Source organism: Falco rusticolus, chromosome 3 (genome assembly GCF_015220075.1).
Source record: "Falco rusticolus isolate bFalRus1 chromosome 3, bFalRus1.pri, whole genome shotgun sequence".
NCBI lineage: Eukaryota > Metazoa > Chordata > Aves > Falconiformes > Falconidae > Falco > Falco rusticolus.
The window spans coordinates 56,191,687-56,212,751 of record NC_051189.1 but is presented as its reverse complement, the minus strand read 5'-3'; the positions used below and the strand labels follow the sequence as shown (position 1 = coordinate 56,212,751).

General features: G+C 41.3%; 2 protein-coding genes across 19 annotated transcripts in view; one reads left to right on the top strand and one right to left on the bottom strand.

Annotated features, from left to right (window-relative positions):
* GREB1L (GREB1 like retinoic acid receptor coactivator) overlaps positions 1-5,200 on the top strand; it is a 144,599-nt gene extending 139,399 nt beyond the window's left edge. For all 13 annotated transcript variants that reach the window (XM_037380175.1, XM_037380176.1, XM_037380174.1 and 10 more), the window contains 2 exons: positions 741-879; positions 2,469-5,200. In XM_037380175.1, coding sequence (XP_037236072.1) covers positions 741-879; positions 2,469-2,632 — 303 coding nt within the window. In that variant the 3' untranslated portion in view covers positions 2,633-5,200. The remainder of the gene's footprint in view (positions 1-740; positions 880-2,468) is intronic.
* An 863-nt stretch (positions 5,201-6,063) lies between these two features.
* ESCO1 (establishment of sister chromatid cohesion N-acetyltransferase 1) overlaps positions 6,064-21,065 on the bottom strand; it is a 35,185-nt gene continuing 20,183 nt past the window's right edge. For 3 of the 6 annotated variants that reach the window (XM_037380187.1, XM_037380189.1, XM_037380188.1), the window contains exons 9-12: positions 14,554-14,643; positions 12,089-12,232; positions 11,002-11,189; positions 6,064-7,077 (exon numbers count right to left, since the gene is read on the bottom strand). In XM_037380187.1, the coding sequence (XP_037236084.1) occupies positions 6,930-7,077; positions 11,002-11,189; positions 12,089-12,232; positions 14,554-14,643 (570 nt within the window). In that variant the 3' untranslated portion in view covers positions 6,064-6,929. Of the gene's footprint in view, positions 7,078-8,499; positions 9,194-11,001; positions 11,190-12,088; positions 12,233-14,552; positions 14,644-15,219; positions 15,343-21,065 lie in introns of those variants that run through there. The other 3 variants (XM_037380190.1, XM_037380191.1, XM_037380192.1) reach the window with 3 other exon arrangements.

The following is a 21,065-nucleotide window of genomic DNA, read 5'->3' as shown; positions in this document are numbered from 1 at the left end:
TTGGCTATATGACCCTCGTCTGGTGGCTTGCTTCACTGATGGAGAAAGCTCGTCCTTTGTAACGCAGCTCTCATTTTAGATTCTTTTCTTTTTTACAGACCTGGGTTTCTAGGGTAACTGGGTTTTTGCAAGTGTGTCTTAGTTGTCTGTGAGTAGGGGGATCGGAATTTTTGTACCCATTGGTCAGTTTGAACTGGGTCTGGAGCAGGGTGAAAGTCTAACAAGGATTTTGTTCTTACAGATTTTATGGAGGTCAGTGGCCAGATAGAGAAGGAATCCTTTGATATAGAACAGCCATCGCAGCACTGAAACACAGGAGAGCCCCAGTACCGGGAACCACTTAGCTGATGCTTGTGTTCAGCTCAAGCTTCAGCAGTTTCAGTACTTCTGGAATTGCTTACTGTGCTTGACAAATGCATCCTTATTAGAAAAACCTAAATAATCTTCACAGTCATTACAAGCATAAGTAGTTCACAGAGAAGCAGAAAATCAAACTGAGTTACGGAGAGCCCTAAAATAATGTATTGTAGACTTGGTGACCAAACCTGAATCTAGACATTTCTCCTGGGTGTTATTTCCTAGGGGAAATTTGCTCAGTACTGCATTCTTGTTGGATTGTGTATTTACTAGCACCAGCTGACTCACCTGTTATGACTAAATTATATTCCATTCCACTTAAAATCCTACTTGGACATTTTCTAACACAGAAGTGCTTCCTTCCTTTTCCCTTTCTGTTCCAGGTGGCCATATGCTATATTAGCTCCCGCCCGCACTCAGTCAATGTCAACTGTGAAGGGGTGTTCTTCAGCGGACTTCTGCTCTATCTCTGTGACTCCTTCGTTGGTGCGGACCTCCTGAAGCGGTTCAGGTTCCTGAAAGGTAATCTTACTGCTCTGCTGGGCATCCTTGGTGCTTTCCCGCCAAGTAATAGCGGGGAGGAAGAGGGAAAAGCAGAGGACTAACCAGCTTCCTTAAGCAGCTCCATTATTTTCACATTGCTGCCATTCTTTTCAAAAGAAATAGCTGGAGTGTTTCTTTTGGGAGTGTGTAAAACTTCTGTTCCTGTTGGTAATAACTGCAGGTAATTGAACCTTAGGCAAGCTTTGATAAATAATGTTCATTCCATTATTTTAAAGTGACATCAAATGGAAATAGGCGCAGGAACCCAGTGACGCATGGAAATCAGTCAGTGAATCGTGCAGTCAGCAAGTTGAGAGTTTAGAGCATAGGTGTTACTGATGAAGATGAGAAATTGTGCTCTAGAAATCCGTCTGTAATGGCAATAAATCCTCAGTACTCTGGATCAGGGCAGCTCTTAGCTGTAGGATGATGGGGTCTACCCCCACCTGAACTTTATAACCTCATCAAAATCTTTCTTCATCTTTTTGTCTTAATACTAACAAATAGCAAACTCGTGGGTATTCAGTAATGCTAAAGTGTGTTACAGAGCTCCAGTGCATTGTGGTGGCACGGCTGAGCTGTTTCCCTCTTGTGCCAAGTGAGGGGATGGTGCACGTGCTGGGGTGCAGTGGGGGTGACCCTGAGCCACTCCCATGAACCAGAGTTTGCTCCTGCACCTGCTTGGGCCTCCAGGGCAGGGGCAGTGCGAGAAGGCACAGCCATGGTGGGGACGGTGCTGCCATCACTGAGCCCCCAAGAGCTGATGTGGGCTGAACGCAGCCAAAGGGGCTGCTTTGTTTGTCTGGGCCAAGGGGTGGTTTCTTCACAAAACTGGGCAGTGGAAGGGCCTTCCCCTGCTCAAGTCAAGCAGAGGAGGAATCTGAACCTGAATTTTCCACCTGTCGGGTGTGTGGGCTGGAGCACAGAACAGAGAGAGCCCCGAAGGTGTCCAGCTCTCTTGCTCATTAAATGACTCCACGGTCTGGTAACACCAGGTGGAAGGAAGCTTGCAAGTCTGTCAAGCCAGAGAAATTAGGCGTTTGCTTACTTATTCCTCCTACAGTGCTTTACTTTACCGAGGGGCGCTCTCATACTTAAGAAAGTCACAGGAGATTTTCTCGAGAGTCAGTTGTGGGACTGGTTTGGCTTAGCAGAATTTAATCATTGACCTTGCACAAACCCAAATGTCCCATGAAACAAAAGAAACCTAGGCTTTATTTTTTGGGCATAATTATCAGTAGCAATTTAAGGATATTGGATTCAGGTTAATGTTCCCTCTGATGATGATACTAATGGCAGTCAGGCAGCGATATCCTGCGATGCAGAGCAGACCCCCACACCACGCTTGCTGCTCCCCATCCATGCCTTCCTGCAAATGGGCACATTTGCCTCTGTCCCGGGACTCACGGGACGGATCTGAGCCTAGGCTGGCCAGTTGTTGATAGATCCTTCTAGTGCTTCTCTTATCCTACCTAGCAGCAGAGATTTATTTAAAATATCTTGGGATAATGAATGAAGAAAATAGTTGTTATTGCACCCTGAGAATCTAATGTGCTTTTCAACTGAAGGTGCCACCCTGTGTGTCATATGTCAAGACAGAAGCTCGTTACGGCAGACAATAGTCCGGCTGGAGTTGGAGGATGAGTGGCAGTTCCGACTTCGGGATGAGTTTCAAACTGCTAACAGTAGTGATGACGAACCACTCTATTTTCTTACTGGACGCCATATATAAGCTTCGCTAAGACACCGCTAACAAAGGGAAAAAAAAAAAAAAGAACATTTTTTTTTAAAAAAAGGTACAATCACTGTGGAGCAAAGTGCAACCAATATTTATCTAGACTGCTCTGAAGGATTCCCCACAATTCTGAAGTAGCCTTTATTCCTAGGGGTAAAATTTACCACATCAGTTATGATTTAAAGGATCCTGGATTCCAGTTATTTTCACATCAGCCACAACTGCCACCACTCATCACACAGCCAATGAAGCTGTGGGATCTGGGAAGAGGACGTAATTTGGTTGAAGAAGAATCCTTTTTATATCCAGCTGAGCTAGGGGCAGAAGCTGCTCTCAGCAGCTGCTAGCTTGAATGTGTTACATGAAACGCAACCCAGTGGAATTTGTTGAAGATATGTGGAGGAGAGCCCACCATGTCTCTTCAGCTCTGTGCTGTGGTACAGGAATACTCAGGGGTTTGAAACTACAATATAACGTAGATATTTGTATTAAAAGGAATAGCATTGTTCTCTGTGCAGTGTTAGTTTAAAATTTGTAATTGTGTATGTATTGAAACTGTCTTTGGCAAAATTTCCACAGGTGTTCAAAGTTTACTCCTTAAACCTGAACAAATCAGCAAATGCATGGCAGGCACTGTGCGCTCAGGTTCTCCCAGCCACCTTACTTCACCCCACCGCACCCCCTCCTCGACTCCAGGGCCAAAGCAAAAACCCTCTTGTCGATGCTCTCTCCTCAGTGAGAGACCAGGATAACTTGCCAGCACATCACCTTCAGTTTCTCACTCCCATCGCAGTTTTGAAAAACCTGTGGTCCACCCTCCGTTGCGTATGGCAATGCGTCCTGCTGTATGTCCGGGCCCTTTGGGGCGGGCCACATGCAACTTGCTCTCCATGTCCCCCTTCGCTCGACTCCAGCTGGCTGCAGAGCTGGGCTTAGGTCTGCCGAGTCATACCCTGATGTGAAGCAACGTACCAAAAAAAATGCACAGGAGGGCAATGCCACCTGAGCTGGAGCGGGGAGGAGCCGAAGGTGTTTTAGGGTAGCTCCAAGGGAGAGCAGGGGAGCAGCCCCAGGGGAGACTGTCCAGAAGCAAAGGTCTTTTGAATGCGTCGCCTGACTCTGCCAGCCCTTTATTTTTTTGATTAACCCCTGTAAATATCGGTTGTAGCAGTAGTCGCACGTTATTCTACTTACAAGCGTATTACTGATCCTTGTCGAGTCGTTTCAGAATTAACTCAGTGCAGTAGCAGTTGGTTGTCAGGGTTAAATTGTAGCGGTACTCTCTCATACTCATGCAGTTAGCATGGGCTACCCCACTGAGGTTTCCATAAAAAAAATATAAAATCACCTTCCTGCACATCGTGACCCCTTTATTAAAAAGAAAAATGCAGCACATTATTAAAAGCGATTCAGGAATATCAGTTTACTCCCAAAAAAGCAATGAAATTAACACGCGAAACAATGAAATTAATACTTGACGTGCAACTCGTTGGAGAAAGACCTGACAAAGCTGCATTTTTTTTAACCCATAGTGTTAATTAAGCAACTTTATCTTGTGAAAAGAGATGTTTACAGATGAAAAAACATAATATATTCAACAGAGGCCAAAGGAAAATGGTTTGCATATGTCTGTGTTAATGTAGCTTAACTCTGATGCTGTAAATTTAGCAAATTTCAGATGAACAACCCATTTCTGTAAATTTATTTTTTATTGTCCTTCAGACACAACCTGCCTTATCTAACACTTGGAAGAAGTAGGGATATCAAAGATGCTTCTTGAAGGTTTTGATACACACCTGAATGTATTCCAGTAGTTCTGGTTTTGCCAGAAGGGCTGAAGGCCAACCCTGAGTCTGCATGGTGTAGAAGTTTCAGGTATTATGTTCAAAAACGGTTTCTTTTTTGTTTGTGTATTTGGTGTTTGCACTAAGTTCTTAAAATTCCAGGTGCTGAGACTACTATGAGGAGTTAGCCCTCTGGTGAAGCAGTGCAACATTGTCCTGAAGCTGAGAATGCAGTCGGAAAGTCAGCATGTTTGCCTGCCTTTGCCAACCAATAGTAAACCCCTTTCCTTAACTCTCTCCCGTGCAGAAGCCAGGAATTTTGGTAACACTGGCCGGAGCTCAAAAGGTGCAGGCCTGTCCCCCCGCACACTTTGCCTCCTGGGAAGGAGACCGTTATTGACATCTAGGTTATTGCTATTCCATTTTGGTTTTCAGCCTCACCGTCAAGGCCATTCTTATGAATGTATTAAATTGGCCAGCGTTCTATTTTTACCTGTAGATGTTCTTGTCTATTCACGGCTTAAATCTGAATGTAAACTAAGATTTGAAGAATCATATGCAGATGCTTTTTGCTTAACTTATGTAACTGCTTTTTGTGACTTTCGGAAGAGGGTTAAAAATGTTGCTTTCCTAGTGTAAAGTTTTCTTAGCCAAAAACTTGGTGAATTTAGCTTTGCTAGTCAGTCTACCTCATGTTATTGTTCATGAACTGAAACTGTCTGAAGTTGTGGCTATGGTATGTTTATAATGTGCTTTCATTAAATTTGAATATATTAAGTAAGTTACTGTTTACTGCCTCTCTCTGAACTGGCCCTTCGCACAGGGGACGCCAGTTCTTTCTCTCCTCACACACAACAGCGCTTGCCCCTGCAAAACCCACCTCCTACTGCTAACACGAGTCCCGCTCGTTAACTCCACGGCGTCAGTCAGTGTGCTGCCAGCACCGGAGCCCTTCCAGGCCCGGCCCTCACGAGCCAGGAGAGCAGCACCGTTCCCACCAGAGCAGAGGGAGGAGGTGAGCAAGCTGGCACTGCCACGCGTTAGCCCCCAGGCACAAGCAGCTGAAAACCGCCCCGGGTCTGGCTGTGCTTCGGTTCGCCTGGGTAAGAGCTTCCTGCTCTCCCAGCCCACCAGCGAGGAGCGCCTCACAATTTTCTGTGAACCTGCCCTTTACAGTCTGCTCACAGTCCCCTTCAAGAACTACACGTCGCAGCTCGGAAGCGACAGCTTCTACACCCAGACTACACCACCATTCAGCGACTCCAGTCTTAAGTACCCCGAGTAACGTTTCAGAGGTGGCGTGAGTTCCTTGCTTTAGCTTTGGTCTAGAGCTAAGGACACCACGACGTAAAAAAGCGTATCCTAACTGCACATAGGTTCCAAAACTAAAACCGAGAGTCAAGCTTAAATCTAAATCTCTCCCATCTTATATTAAGGGGGAGCTGTTGGGAAACTGGTCCCTGGGGCACGACGCCAATGCGTTGTCACAGAGGGAATTCTGACCCCCAGCAGGTACGAATGCAGCAACGGCGCTCTCCAGGGACTGCTTCAAAACACACACTGCCATGCGCCACGAAGGTAGCATTTCACGAGTGAAAGTATGAAATTCGCTGAAGATTCATCCACACTGCATATCATATGGAGTAACTTTAAAAAAAGCTATCAAGTATTTTATTTTTAATCTATCTACATTATGTACAGATCAAGAAAGGCCACAGCAGTTTTTCAACATACAAACCCTTTAAAAGAGGAGAGATTTATGAAGGAGTGACAAGTATCAAAGTGAAGTCCACTAACAAAGGTATATACTCAGTACAGTACTTGAAGAAAAATTACAAGTACACCAGTCCTCGGGGGTTTCATTTCATCTTTTACTCTACAACTAATCCGGGGGAGAAGGGGATGGGGGAGGGGTAGAACAAGTTTCCAACGGTGCTGACATCTACTAGGCTCCCTTACAGCGGGCAGGGCACAGAACGCACCCTGGAAGCCCCCTCACCCTCCGTGCCGGCTGGTACTCACAGCAGCTGCACCCTAACGCTGCTTGCCTCCATGCAACTGAGTACAGCCCTGAACCCCGTCAAGCAACACCCGCTAATGGCTTCGCCCAGCCGCTGGGGCTAGTGGTAGCAGATCAGCGGTACAGTCCCGGGAAGCACTGGTATATCACCACGTTAAGAACTTCAGCATGTACTCATCACCGAGACTAGAGTCTTTGCATTAGTTTACAGTCCACTATGAACAATTTTCTGCTGCATGTAAACATGACTAACTAGATAAAATACAATCAAACTTTTGTAAAAGTTAATAAAATAGCTTTCTTTTAAAAAAACAAAGTTAGCCTATTACTGCATTGTTTACAATTTTAATAAAATAGTACAACCTTTCGGTTGTTACCAGTCCTGAGTTCACTGTAATAAAAATGGCCCTGGCTTCTGCTGAAGGTCTGCACCCACCCGGTGCTTCTTGGCAGAAGTCTCCCAATTAAAATGGAATTCCTTCAGAGGCGGCTAAGTCTGGTGCTGTCCATTGAGGAAGTTGTATACCAGGAACTGGCCGGTGCCACAGTACTGTGTCGCAAAGAGTTTTCCATCAGGAGTGGGGTCAGAGAAAGCGATTTCTTCTTTACTTAAGTATGAGCCATATATGAAGTTGCTCCTGTTTAAAAGGAAAAAAGAAAAGAAAAAAAAGAATTATCCTCAGGGAGTAATGCAAGAATATTTATACTATTAGGCCACAAACATTAATTAAGTGGTGTGGACATTCGAAAGGAAGAAGCTCTGCTAGGAGATGCCTCTATTTATATACCTGTATACCCTGTTTAAATAATACCTCTGTGTCCAGCCTGACCTCGGTGCCGGGGCAGGTTATGGAGCAGGTCATCCTGAACACCATCACGTGGCATGTCAGGACACCCGGGCGATCAGGCCCAGCCAGCGTGGGGTTATGAAAGGCAGGTCCTGCTTGATGAACCTGATCTCCTTCTATGACAAGATGACCCACCTAGCGGATGAGGGAAAGGCTGTGGATGTGTCTCCCTGGACCTTAGTAAAGCCCTTGACACCATCTCCCACAGCATCCTCCTGGAGAAACTGGGTGCCCATGGCTTGGGCAGGTGTACTCTGTGCTGGGTTAAAAGCCGGCTGGCTGGCCGAGCCCAGCTGGTGGTGAATGGAGTCACATCCAGCCGGGGACTGGTCACAAGTGGTGTTCCCCAGGGCTCAGTGCTGGGGCCAGTGCTGTTTAGTATCTTTATCGATGATCCGGACAAGGGGATCGAGTGCCCCCTCAGTAAGTTTGCAGGTGACACCAAGTTGTGGGGGAGGGTTGACCTGCCGGAGGGCAGGCAGGCTCTGCAGAGGGATCTGGACGGGCTGGACCGATGGGACAAGGCCAACTGTTTGAGGTGCAGCCAGGCCCAGTGCCGGGCCCTGCCCCTGGGTCACACCAGCCCCACGCAGCGCTACAGGCTGGGGCAGAGCGGCTGGGAAGCACCTGGTGGGAAAGGGCCTGGGGGTGCTGGTCACCAGCCAGCTGGACATGAGCCAGCAGTGTGCCCAGGGGGCCAAGGTGGCCATCAGCGTCCTGGCTTGTATCAGAGACAGTGTGGCCAGCAGGACAAGGGAGGTGATTGTCCCCCTGTGCTCGGCACTGGTGAGGCCGCACCTCGAATGCTGGGTTCGGTTTGGGGCCCCTCACTACAAGGAGGGCATAGAGGTGCTGGAGCGTGTCCAGAGACGGGCAATGGGGCTGGTGAAGGGTCTGGAGCACAAGTCTTACAAGGAGCGGCTGAGGGAACTGGGGTTGTTTAGTCTGGAGAAAAGGAGGCTCAGGGGGATCCTACTGCTCTCTACAACTACCTGAAAGGTGGGGTTAGGCCTCCTTAGGTAGACAGGTAGGGGTAGGTCTCCTCTCCCAGACAATTAGCGAGAGGACAAGAAGAAATGGCCTCAAGCTGCACCAGGGGAGGTTTAGATTGGATATTAAGAAAAATTTCTTCACCAAAAGGGTGGCCAAGCACTTGAACAGGCTGCCCAGGGAAGTGGTGCAATCACCATCCCTGGAGATGTTTAAAAACCACGTAGATGCGGCGATTAGTGACATGGTTCAGTGATGGACTTGGCAATGTTAGGTTAATGGCTGGACCTGATGATCTTAACTGTCTTCTCCAACCTAAATGATTCTATGGCACGATCTGTCTTCTCCTTCCAAGCAGCAAGGAGGATCACTTGCTCTGGGAGGGTTTTTATAATGTTCTGCTATTTTAGAAGAAATGTTCGTACAAAGCCATTGCTTGGGAGTTGTATCAAGAGTTCAGAGTTTTAAAAAAAGAAGTTTGAATTCATTCCAACTATTTCTTCATAGAAAAGAGACTGCTAGGACTATGACTGCAGTCACTGGGAATGAAAACACAAGGTACAAACAAGTTCAGGTGCTTACAGAGAGCGTTGAAAGGACCTGATGAAATTGCAGATTCCTAGTTTGAAAAAAAGTCTGCCGTTTGGATGAGAGTACATCTTGGATTAATTTAGAACATGTAAGAACACAACCTCAAGGCATAATTCTGAAGTGATACACTTTCAGTAATAACTACATGAAAAGGAAGATTCAATTTGCTTAACTTCTTCATAAAAATATGTGGGTTATTCTTATTTGAGAAAAGAGGAGAGAATCGAGGGATACCATTGTACTGTTCTGGATGGCTAGTGAGCAAATTTAGAAAATTGATCTCAGGCTTTAAGACTTCAATCAGGGGAAGGAGGTAGCGTTCATCCTTTGAAAGAGAAGAAACTCCCATTAAAGTTAAGTTTTTTAATTCCTATAAAATAAACTTAAACATACTTGCAGAGCAAGTACGAACTTCGACCGTATGGACATCTCCATTGAATCTTGAGGAAGAGACAACAGGAACAAAATCCTTTTTAATTATTACCAGCTTCATTCCCTTCTCTTTAGTGTAATAAGGAAGATGATTCTGCAAGGTTCTGAAGACTGACTGTCCAGGTTTTTGTGACTCCAGGTCAGCTGTGAAAGCTGAAGTGAAATGGGCCAGACATTCTTAAAATGGACTTAAAAGTCTGCTAGGATGCCTTCAACATTTTGAAATCAGGATACAGCTGGCTACCAGAATCATCCCATTCAAACTACCTTTTGCTACCGAAGACATTTAGGTTGAAGTTTCACTGGCAGCTAAGCAGATTAACTGCTTACTGCCATCGATAAGCAACTCCTTCCTTTGCCTTCTGCAACTTTCTGGGCTCCCCGGTTTTCACCAAGTCTAATGTTCATCAGACCTTTCCACAAACCAATCAAGCAGCAGAATTAACACAAAGTTCTTCTTGTGGAGCCAGTTTCCTACTAATGCAGCAATGAGCTAACGGAAGGCCAAACAAGCACCAGAGCACAGCAAAAGGTAAGATGCAGTGCACAAGAGGGAAACTGAGACCTCTTCTCACTAGCTGCAATGAACCATTAAAACTGATTCTAAAGATCCTTTAGAGCTGTAACCGACCGAGCAACTCCAGCATCGCTTTAGGGAAAAAAAAATCTTTGCTTTAGATAAAGTTTCTAGGAAGCTACTGAATGCACCACTAAAAATCAGCTAAAAATATAACCAAATCATCAAGTTAATATGTTTATCTGAAAATACAGCTTTGCGGTCAATAGTTCACACAGAACATCATGTGGTAGGAACTTTCTGGTGCTCCACCAGCCAGGCAAGATGCATTCTGCAGAACAGCTTTACTAAAGTCTCCAAATACCCAAGAGGGCAAGGACTGGCAGACACGGCAGTACCTCTGCCATGAACTCCAACAAGATGGGGCTAGACAGGCACCTGGCACTAACCTGACTGCTCAGCAATAATAAGGTTTGGGAAGTTCTTGGCATTACTTGGAACAGGCATTTAAACTTCTATGAAATGTCACCAGAAGCAACCTAAGGTTTGGAGAATTAAAATTTTTAAAATTTATCTAAGGAGTATCATGGATGTTTGAGTCCTTTTATGGATCTAGCACTTAGCATTTCAGCTAAATACACTCATCACTAGGTACTATATCTTTATGGAAATTGAAAATACCTTGTAATCCTCAGCAAACTAAAAAAAAACCAATCCCAAAATGCAAACAGAGAACAGTTGGAAGCCACCAGACCATATCAAATACTTCAGCATGCTCCTCTCTGTTCTCTCTGCTTTTCTACCTCTAAGAAAACGATGTTCAGCCAATGGTCAGGTTCCAGTTCTCAACACCTGGGTAATCTCACACTTTGACCAAAGACAGTCTCCTTTTCTTCCCTCCTAATTACCTCAGAGGAATTTACCCAAGCTCGTTGGCAGTCTGCTACAGTGACTCATTACAGTTGCACATAGCAGAAAGATTTCTGTGACAGACAAGCTATTGCACAACACTGACATTAGTTATTGAACTCCACGTAATACTGGAACTGTCAACTGTGCTCAAATCTACATCCCCAGTAACGCCAGCAGCTTAAAAATACAGGCTTGAGACACACAAAGCAATAAATATCTTGGAATTAGTTCTATCTGTAACACATGTAACCAAGGAACTTTTTTTACATTACCTAAGACACTCTATCATCCGAGAAGCAATCTTCTTTCGACGCATCATGCTGAATACCCATATGCGACTAATCCCACAAATAGCAGGTTCTGGAGAAGTTGAACAGCACCACGCTTTCTGTCTTTCAAATATGACTTTCTCATTTTCTGAACTGACTTCTGGAACCTTCTCTTCTATAACTCTGTAGCCCTGCAGCGGATGTAAAAAAAAATCTGTCACTTCATAAAAGCATCACTAATGACTGAACAAAATAATTCTTCTGTAGTTTACTTCAGTTAAACATATTTACTTGCTAAAATGTCTTACCAAAAGGACTGCATATTTGGGTCTCATTTGATTACTCTTTTAACAGTTTCAAAACTGGAACAGATGATAAAAGATTACACCAAAAAACCTCTCTAAAGGTTATCTAATTTAAAATAAAGGCAACATATAACCCAATTCGTATTACCACCTGTATTAAAAGTATCTGCATCAATTTCTCTGACTTTCACCAAGATTGTTTTCCTTGTCTGCTACTCCCAAGGGGCAGCAGAAAACCAGTTTACAAGGGAACAGACAGAATACGCGACAAAATTCTGACTCAGTTTTGAGTACTGCAACTAGCAGTATGACTTCTTCTCCTGCTCTCTACTGCACAGTTCTTCCCCCTGCTTCTGTGCACTGTGAAGCTGTTTGACCCTGTGGTGATAGAACGCAGTTCTACAAAGTACCCACTTTTTCATTCACACTGGATTCCTACCGGGAAGGGAGTTTCATCTGCTTGTCAACAAGCAAGAGGAGAGCCAGAGCGAGCGTAAGAATAGCACAGGAAGAAAAATTCCACCCTTGGGCTGTAGCAAGTGCTTAGATGAGGAAGGCCTGAGCCAAGTATGACACTACACATGTGTCTCAGCTCAGTGTCAACTATACAAAACTGAGGAGCTACATTTCAGAATGGTCTACCGCCAAAAGCCTCTTCCTCTGTGGAAAAGGCATACACAGAATACTTATTTGCTAAATGGCTAGACTTAAACTCCAAGGTAATTCTATAGTTAATTACAGTTATAATCTGACACAGATTGACCTTCTCCAATTCAATCACTTACCCACTGGATATGCTCTGCAATTAAACAGCCAATAACTTTTTTGTCATTAGAAATAAAAAGAAGAGTTTTAGTTCTAGAGTAACACATGAGCGGAGCCTGCTGAAATCCCAAGTCATTGTCTACCATTTCTCTAATTTCTTCAACCTGTGAAAAGAAGTTTAAATGCTAAGGAACACATTTAAATTTACATTACAATTACAGATTTACAAAAATGCACTAAGGTATCTAGAACACTGAAAGGTATTCCAGAAGCCAAGGATTATCCTAAGTAACCTGCAATACATCAGTCCACATAAACATTCCTTAAATAATACTTGGCTGGAAATGGGAGGAATAGAGACCTCTAAATCTGCTCCCACTAGGTCCAAACTTCAAATGCAGATAACCAAAGCGTAGACTCTGATAGTCTAGAAATAAGTGAGATCTAGACAAAAAGTTAAACTAGCTTAGTTGAAGGTTTTCTGTCTGTTATTTTTAAAGTCTTGAAAGAACTAATCCATTAAGGGCTCTGAACAGATGACACCAAGCACACTGCCAAAGCGCCTAGAAAACATATGCATTTATTGTAAAGGAATGAATTAACTGTCACCTCTTCTCAAACTTTCTGCTATATTCCATTAGCTTTGCAAAGAGTAACTTAAACTAAAAATAAAAATTAATTTAATACTAGCAAGTTTAGAAGACACATATAAATTCCAGCATGAATGCAAACAAAAGCTTATGCATGAGCTGAGATTTGGGGGGGGGGATTCTTGTACCTATTGAAACAGCCTCCATCACCCCTCTATCATCTCACAAGAGAGAAATAGGGTGGCCTTTCCTAAGTGGTCCATTAAACAGCATAAGCTTCTTTAATGCACGCTGTAGTTACATTAATAAAGCAAAACTAGAATCACTGATGCTATGAATACCTGAAGTTAATACTATCAATTGAAAAATGTGTTTAAAAAAAAACTTTTAAATTAACTTTTTAAAAGGCATGGTAACAGTTACTCTCTACTTTCTCACCTAACTGTCAGGTACCAATCTTTTAATGACAAGTCCAGTTAACCAATTTGAAACACCAGGTAACCATTCTGGAAGTCAGTCATCCACAGTGGTGACATCTGTAGATTTTCTCAACTTTAACCACACAGAACTATAGAGAACTCTATCCTAAATGTCTTAATAATTTGCTGCAGTCTTCTTTTCCTCTGCCCCACTTAGATAGTTTAAGTAATGTTTTCTTCAGCCATTTTAGTAAAAAAATTAATGTGCAAAAAAAATAATAATTAAGAAATACCACCAGAGAAACAAAACTTAAACTTATCTGCATAAAATACTGTAAAAATAAAACTGTAGTTTCTTTCCAATTCAAAAACCAACTACAGTCATGACATCAGAAACAGCTGACTGGGGCATCAATTCAGCCTCCAAAGGTCCCTTCCAACCTCAACCATTCTGTGATCCTGTCTAGTGATACTGTAAAATGTACCTATTAGTCACAGCAAATCCCCAGCTAAACAGACTCAATGCCATGCTACTGAAAAAGCAAATGCAATGACGTATTAAGATGCACGAACACAGGCTAGCCAGCAAGACACCCAAGTGCCCTGCTGCTCTAAGTCTCCACTAGCGTACCGTGCCCAGTTTTACATAAAGGGTTTCAAGAGAGTCATCAGACGTGGCACAAATGGAAATCATCTAGAAGACAGTGTGACAACCATCAGAGCTCTGTAAGGCATTATTTAGGAGTATGAACTAAAAACCAGCATATCCTGTCAAGCTCCTTACAAACACAAAAAAAGCTGTTGCAAAGAGAAGAAGGGGGATGTTTCCTGCAGCTATGCTAGTATGATTAGCACTAATGAGCTTGAATTATTAGCATGGAGATTCTGCTGGATGTTTAGGGAAAAATTCCTAATGTTGCAGATAGCAAACTACTGCAACGGAGTCTGAAGGGGTCAGAAAAAACCTCCACTGGCAGAAGTCTTAGGAAGTTGTCAGATGCATCATAAGCAGAGCTGGTTCTGCTTTGGACATGGGAACAGACTACATGAATTTTAGGCCACTTTCCACCTAAACCAGCTTTTATCCAATGATCATTTAGGGAATGGTGCCATATTTGTGCTGTGTAATGAAGTCAACATATTTCATTGTTGAAATGTAGTAGGAAGTTTATATTACATAAAATATCTGGCAGACATTCAGCAAGTATATGAAAAACAAAATTTAACAAAAAAATCGGTTGGTTGATGCTGTTCCCTCTGCCTTCCACTCCTGCTCAGACCCATCTTCTCTATGAAGAGAGCAACAGTGCGTAATGAGATGTCCAACCTGTTTGCGGAAAAAGCTACAGGACCGCTGCAGTATTGACTTCAACTGCTTGCATGTAAATTATGCAAACTTTACTATGAACATACTCATTACTTACATGAAAACATCAAACAAGGTAAGATAAACAAGTCCAGTCCTTTTCACCATACCTTTTTAAGTGCATACTTTGGGTCGTCAGGAAGAACCATTATTATCTTTCCATCAGGATATTCTGCCAGAATTCTCTCCTTCTTCCAACCCTAAATAAAACAAACACTTATCTAAACCATATACAAGGTGTACTTTTACAAATAGGAACTGTGTATTATTGTTCTAGACACTGAATTTACGCAGACTTCACACTATTTAGCAGTTGCTTTGCTAGAGAAGGAAACTTCAGCTAGCTTTTTAAAATGAGCACAACAGATATAATAGGATCTTATACAATAGCCTAACTATATTTAGAAACAATTTGTGAAAGTGTCTTATAATTTCCCAATTAGGTTTTTTCCCCCAGCACTGCAGTGCAAACTGAATTTTAAAATAGAAGCAGCAAACTCAGCTCACATAACTGATTTCCAAACCTACGTAATACTTATTTTCCGAAGTCCAGTGAATGGGAAAACCCCTAAGTTTTAATAAAAGATTTCTTTTTAACATAGTTACCTCCACAAATACACACTCAGTTTTAAAGTTTGGCATGCGAAAGACCTCCAGGAGGTTCTAAGTGAACTGATTGGCATGCAGTTGCCCAAAATGTAAGGAATAGTTTAATTTGTTACTGATCATAACTGTTAAAGCCACAAGAAGGATACTAGAAAAAAATGTATAACTACCTTCTAAGAATCTAATGGGGAAGGAGGCTACGTTGTGTGTATCTGAAGTATAAACATACTCAAAAAAATAGAGGTAATTAACTCTTCTTCAGATCCACACTCGTGGTGAATAATGAGCAGTACCTGCATGGAAAAAAACAAAACAAAAAAGCCACTTAAATCTAGTAAGATGGGACTGGTAGATATTAGAAATCAAGTTGCTTTGATGGGACCTAAAAATACTGAATGCAGAAGTAACTTCAGCCACTAAAATGGCTGATCAACAAGCCTTACTCAAAGCAACTTTAAATAAAAAAGCCTTTGAAGAAACAATATTGATGGAATAATTCTCATTGAAATCTGTACCTCCCCATAAAATAACGTTCAACTAAAGAGCAAACAATGGAATTTGGCACTGAATGAATGCCATATAAACTACCACACAAAAAAAGATAAACTGAAGTGTTACAACACTTGATCTGTATCTCATTTTAATCATGCTGATTTTACTCGCTTACCCCAACCAAGACATGAAGAGATACATTTCAGAAATCTATCTACTTTCTGGTAGCCCTGGAACTATTCAAGTCTGGCACCCAGCATGGCAATGATTGCAACACAGACACCATTTTAATCCTGCCTGCTCTTCTCAGTAGGAGTTGCACTGAATACCGACACAAATTAAGAACCTGTTTGAATTTACATACATTATGGTCTGAACACAAAGGGAGTAAAGTGTCACAATATTCAAGTAAGCAGAAAAGTGCAATTTGTGGGATCGTGACATACTTTTTGAGACACAGAAAAGGTGTCAAAAGACTCTGGCGTAGATTAATGGTTTACTGCTCTCCAACCTCAAATACCACCCTCTCTCAATTTTTTTTTTTACCTTTTACTGCCTTTTGGCTACCCGTTTGCCCTGCAAAAGCCTTCTATAGCCTATTTTAAACCTACTGTGACCATCAGTCAGCAGATAAATGCTATGTGATAGCTTTGTTTGATATAAATATATAGTTTGATAATCCTACCAAACATCCAGAACGCTGCAGGCCTAATGCAGAAAATTCAACCCTAAATTTCAGGTTAAGGTATCCTGTTAGCATTATAGCCAGGTATTTTCAAAAAAATTATATCCAATGGAAGAAAACATTTCTGAACATCATACTGCTGTTATACTGTTAAGCAACAGTATATTAGCAGAAGTTAAAAATAATTCTGTAAAAATAGAATAATTGACTCTCCAATACTTAGAGCTCATTATTTTCATTATTGTCCACCTGCTCATTTTCTGAAGGTATTAGTGGAATATGGGGACTGATCATATTCACAGGAGGGGTAGTTTCTAAATTAAGGTATTTTGGAATTTATTCAGAAATGTATCATTTAGATGAAGCTTTCCAAGAAGTTTCTGCAAACCCTAAGCTCATCCAAGATTTTTAGCGAAGACATTTTAGTCATACTTCTTTGTTACTGATGCAGCTCTAAAGAATTTCAAAAAGAAAAACTAGTATTTCACATAAGTATCTACATCTTTAGTATTCTTATTGTTCAGTCTTAGTAAGCAATTAACTGTACTTCCTTTAAACCAGAAAGATGGAAGTAACGCACAAGATTGGTCACAGCTCTGTCATATTCTAACATTAAAGCTGTTAAATAAAATGTGTTATAGCTTCTGCTGGGACTGATCCTGTTAGATATCCACAATACACAAAATATGCTTTAGTACTAGTATCTTGCATGTGGTCTGAAGATGATTTCTCTTAACACATCTATTAATGTATTTTTTAAAACAAAGACTTAACACTATTAAAAGAAAATACAATAGTCCACAAGGTATTTCAATCACTGAGAACTGCAGTATGACTCTCTCACTCAAGCAGATGGCAAGAACACCTTGCTACAGTAAGAAACAAAAGCTTTATGTCTGCAATACACTTTATAATATTCTACCTCAATGTCTAAAAAATTTGCTTTTCCTTTCCTTTTAATTGACATTACTTTAGGGCATTAAGATTTATTTACTGTTGAATCAATGCCCAAGCATTGATATATGTTGCTTGTGCTGACCAATGAAGTTAAAAGGAAAGCTATTGTTCCCACCAAGATACGTGTTCTGCAAGGCCTAGCATAAAAAACATGGTTGTACCACTCCTCCCTGATACTGGAAGTCTCTGCTCAACAACAGACTACTTATAGCCAGCAGCAGTAAGGCACACAGAGCCTGATCACCACAGCTGGTCAGACTGGTGCTGTACAAAGCCCTACTGGTGTGTACCACCTGTTGCAATACTCTCTTCCCCTCCATTTTACAGCTTTCTACCCTACAGGTATTTATAATCATTTGAAACCATAACTGTGCATTGCAAAGTTGCCTTAACTAATTTTTAATCTACCTCTAACTTTTCCTCCCAATTCAAACAAGCAAAGATTACTTCTGCTTGCTTATTAAGGTGCAATGGCAACAGAATTACAAAGGAAGAAATTATTAAAAAAACAGGCAATACAGACAAGCAGTTGCTACTACATTGTGAAATAGCACAGACAGTAATTACCACTACACTGTGTAGTGCAACGCTTTCACTGGACATTATATATAAAATGTAATGAATGATGTAGAATACAGTTGTAAAGATGGCTCCAACATTAACAGCACAGCAACTGAAATGTTCAGTGCTCAATTTCACATGAATTATGTTCTGCTTATAGTTCAAAATAATCTCTGATGTAGATTTATCTTTAAAAGCAAGTTATAAGACAGAATAGACTGCTTCCCATGCATTTCCTCTTGTTTTAAAAGTTCTTACCTAAGAGTAGGAAATGGGATAGCAAACCTGGTATCTTTCTATATATGTCAGTTCTGGCTTGTCTGAACTCCCCATTTCTTGGATGAGTACAAATACATGAAAATTGTGGTGGATTTTTCTTATATTGTTTTTTCCTCAAAAATACTGAGGTAGTAAGGAAAATGTGGTTAATGCTGTATAATTCTCAGTCTTCACTAAGAAAGGCATTTATGAAATTTTTCCCTAATTATCAAGTTTAGTATAAAATGTGGTGCACTATTATCCTTGATAATTTGCAGCATAGAAATGGGCCTACTGCATTCTTCCTGACTCCCTAGCAAATTACAAATGTTCTGCCCCTCCTACGAACACAACATGGAGAACGAGGTTTTGACTGTAGAACATTCTAAGATCCTTGGGTGTAACTACTAAATACTACCTTCTGTTAAAACTAAGATTCTCACAGAAGACAGCCAACAGTAAGAACTGTATGTGAAATATTAAGTTTTATATTGTACAAATATATTACTTTTGGAATTAATGCAAATCCAGACAAGCATGAAATCTAAGATGACATGAAGTTCATCATTATCTTCAATCCTGACACTCTATTATTAGCCTTAGGTCCCAAGAAGTCAAATGTTGCCTCCCCGCCCCCCATTGGAATATCCTAAGAACATCACAGATGGGCTTGGGTACAGCTACAGGAGAAAAGCTATTGAAAACTTAGGAGATTAGACATAAGCTCAAATAACAGCTTCTTCCAGTTTCTTCAGCTCAAGCTATTTTTAACTAAGAGGAGAGGTTGAAATACAAACACATTAGCTGCATTCACATCAGGCACCTGAATCCACAGGCATTTCCCAACTTCGATTTTTGGCTTTGCAACTTAAAAACTTCATTAAAAAGAATGTCTTGCTCTTTAAAACTATGTGGTATCGCAGAGAGGATACACAACTGATACTGTGGTATCACAGCTAGAGGATTTTATAAAACTGAACCACCTATCAGTTCCCACAAAGTTATGCATCCCACTGGAGTTAACGCTTAATGTACATGCCATCACTCAGTGCACGCATGTGCTAGAGTGGCATCATTTTTCTGGAGACTTTCAGATGTCTGAAACCAGAAGGATAATGAGACAGATTCCTACATTTGTATGCAGCAGGGGACATCTCTCACACTGATCTAGTCCTGTTCCAGTACTATCCTTGACCACTCTACCTTCTTATTACTCAGTTTGCATGCTTCTATTAATAGCAAATGGCACCCTGCAGAAAACCCCTATCAGTATTTGCCAATCTTCTCTTCCCAAATCTAGAAAATGTTATTAAACTTGCCAAAATTTTTCTCTTCATACAAGGCCTCCGATTTCCTTATTGTCTCCATCAGCCATCCATGACAAAATAAGTATCCCAATACCATCTCCTTATTTGCCTGTCCTACTGGGAACATCATGGAATTTCTAGAGAGACCTAAAAATGAATTTTTACTTAAAGAAATGATAGGCCTTTAAAAAAAAAAAAATCAAACAAAATTATACTTTCCTGGAGACAGTAAACAATTTATTATTTACATGCAAACCACCTTCTGGCTACTCAGTATTTTTAAAGAACCCACAAAGCATCTGCATGCAGGTGGGCAAGACCGTAACAATGAGGTCCATTTTCACAGTTCACAGCAAGAAGCTCTAGCATGATAATGTATACAGGTCTTCTTTTTGTGATTCTATGAAAAGAATCATCACTAGAACTACTAGGCATGTAACAACGGACACTCAAAAGGGAGGAAAAACTGAGAAAAGTCTTCTCAAGTCAGACTGGGACTGCATTATATAGCATGAAGAATGTGAATGACAAGAGAATGAAACATGTTTCTAAGATATCTTAGAACAGCCTGAAATCAACAATAATGCCAAACATATTAACTACATTAAAAAGGGTATCTGGAGACCTAGTAAAGTAACACACCAAGACCAGATGTTCCTGAACCAGAAAGTCTAACCAAGAAGCCACCAATGCTTTCTCTATTACAATTCTTTTAATCCCATGATGCTACTGTCCCATTAACACTTTCTGTCAGGGAGAGGAAGGTAGTTATAGTTTCTACACAGTAACTACATACAAATACCTAGAAACTAAGCATATCACACGTCCAAGCCATCCTCCCAACAATTGCCGCTAGAAACCTCCTAGCAGAACTAGGATAACTAGCAATCATTCTTCTGGTATCTCTGGATGACTAAGGATTAACAAGTAGAGACTTGGTGTACTAATTCACTGGCAAGAAGGTTTATCTAAAATTAGAATTATTTTCTAAGAGGAGGTGAGGATGCTTCTGTCATGGACATTACCATAACACAATCAACCACGTACCACTAACTATGGGTCAAATGACTAGTGTTAAAGAATTATCTGTTTAGCATGGCAGAAGTTTCTTACCCACGCAGAAAACAGTGTCAATCAAATTGTTATGGGGGGGGGGGGGGGGGGGGGGGGGGGGGAATCAGAGGGGAATTTAAAGACTCATAAGACCCCTTCTTCACCTCTTAGTCTACAGTTTCTGGTCCAGAATAATCTTCTAAATCATCACTCTATGGACATCTAGATGTCACAAAACACAACTAGAGACTTAAAAAGATTTCAGAGATAAAACCATTTACTCACTGTACTGACAATGCAAGTAATTTGCTTGAGTACACATTGTATGAAGTTTTAAAAAGATGCCTATCAACTGAGAAAACAACAGGGGAAGTTTTTTCTCAAATTAAAAGCATACCCAACTTTACACATAGTTATTTATGACTGGTTTAAGGCTTTTAATAATTATCATAACTTTAATAACTTTCACTTTTCTGTTAAGCATGCTGTTACTCAAGACATAGATACAAGTGAGAAATTTCAGCTCTTTCAACCTCCAAAATATTTAAACTTCACTGCGGCTTCCTACCTATGTGAACATAGCAGCTTTAAATAACTATTGAACTCATCTGCCAGCTCCTGTCCAAAAGAACTAACACCATCTTCTGTAAATTATGTTTACATCTTTGGCAACATTCAAGACCTGAAAGTACTTGGGGGATAA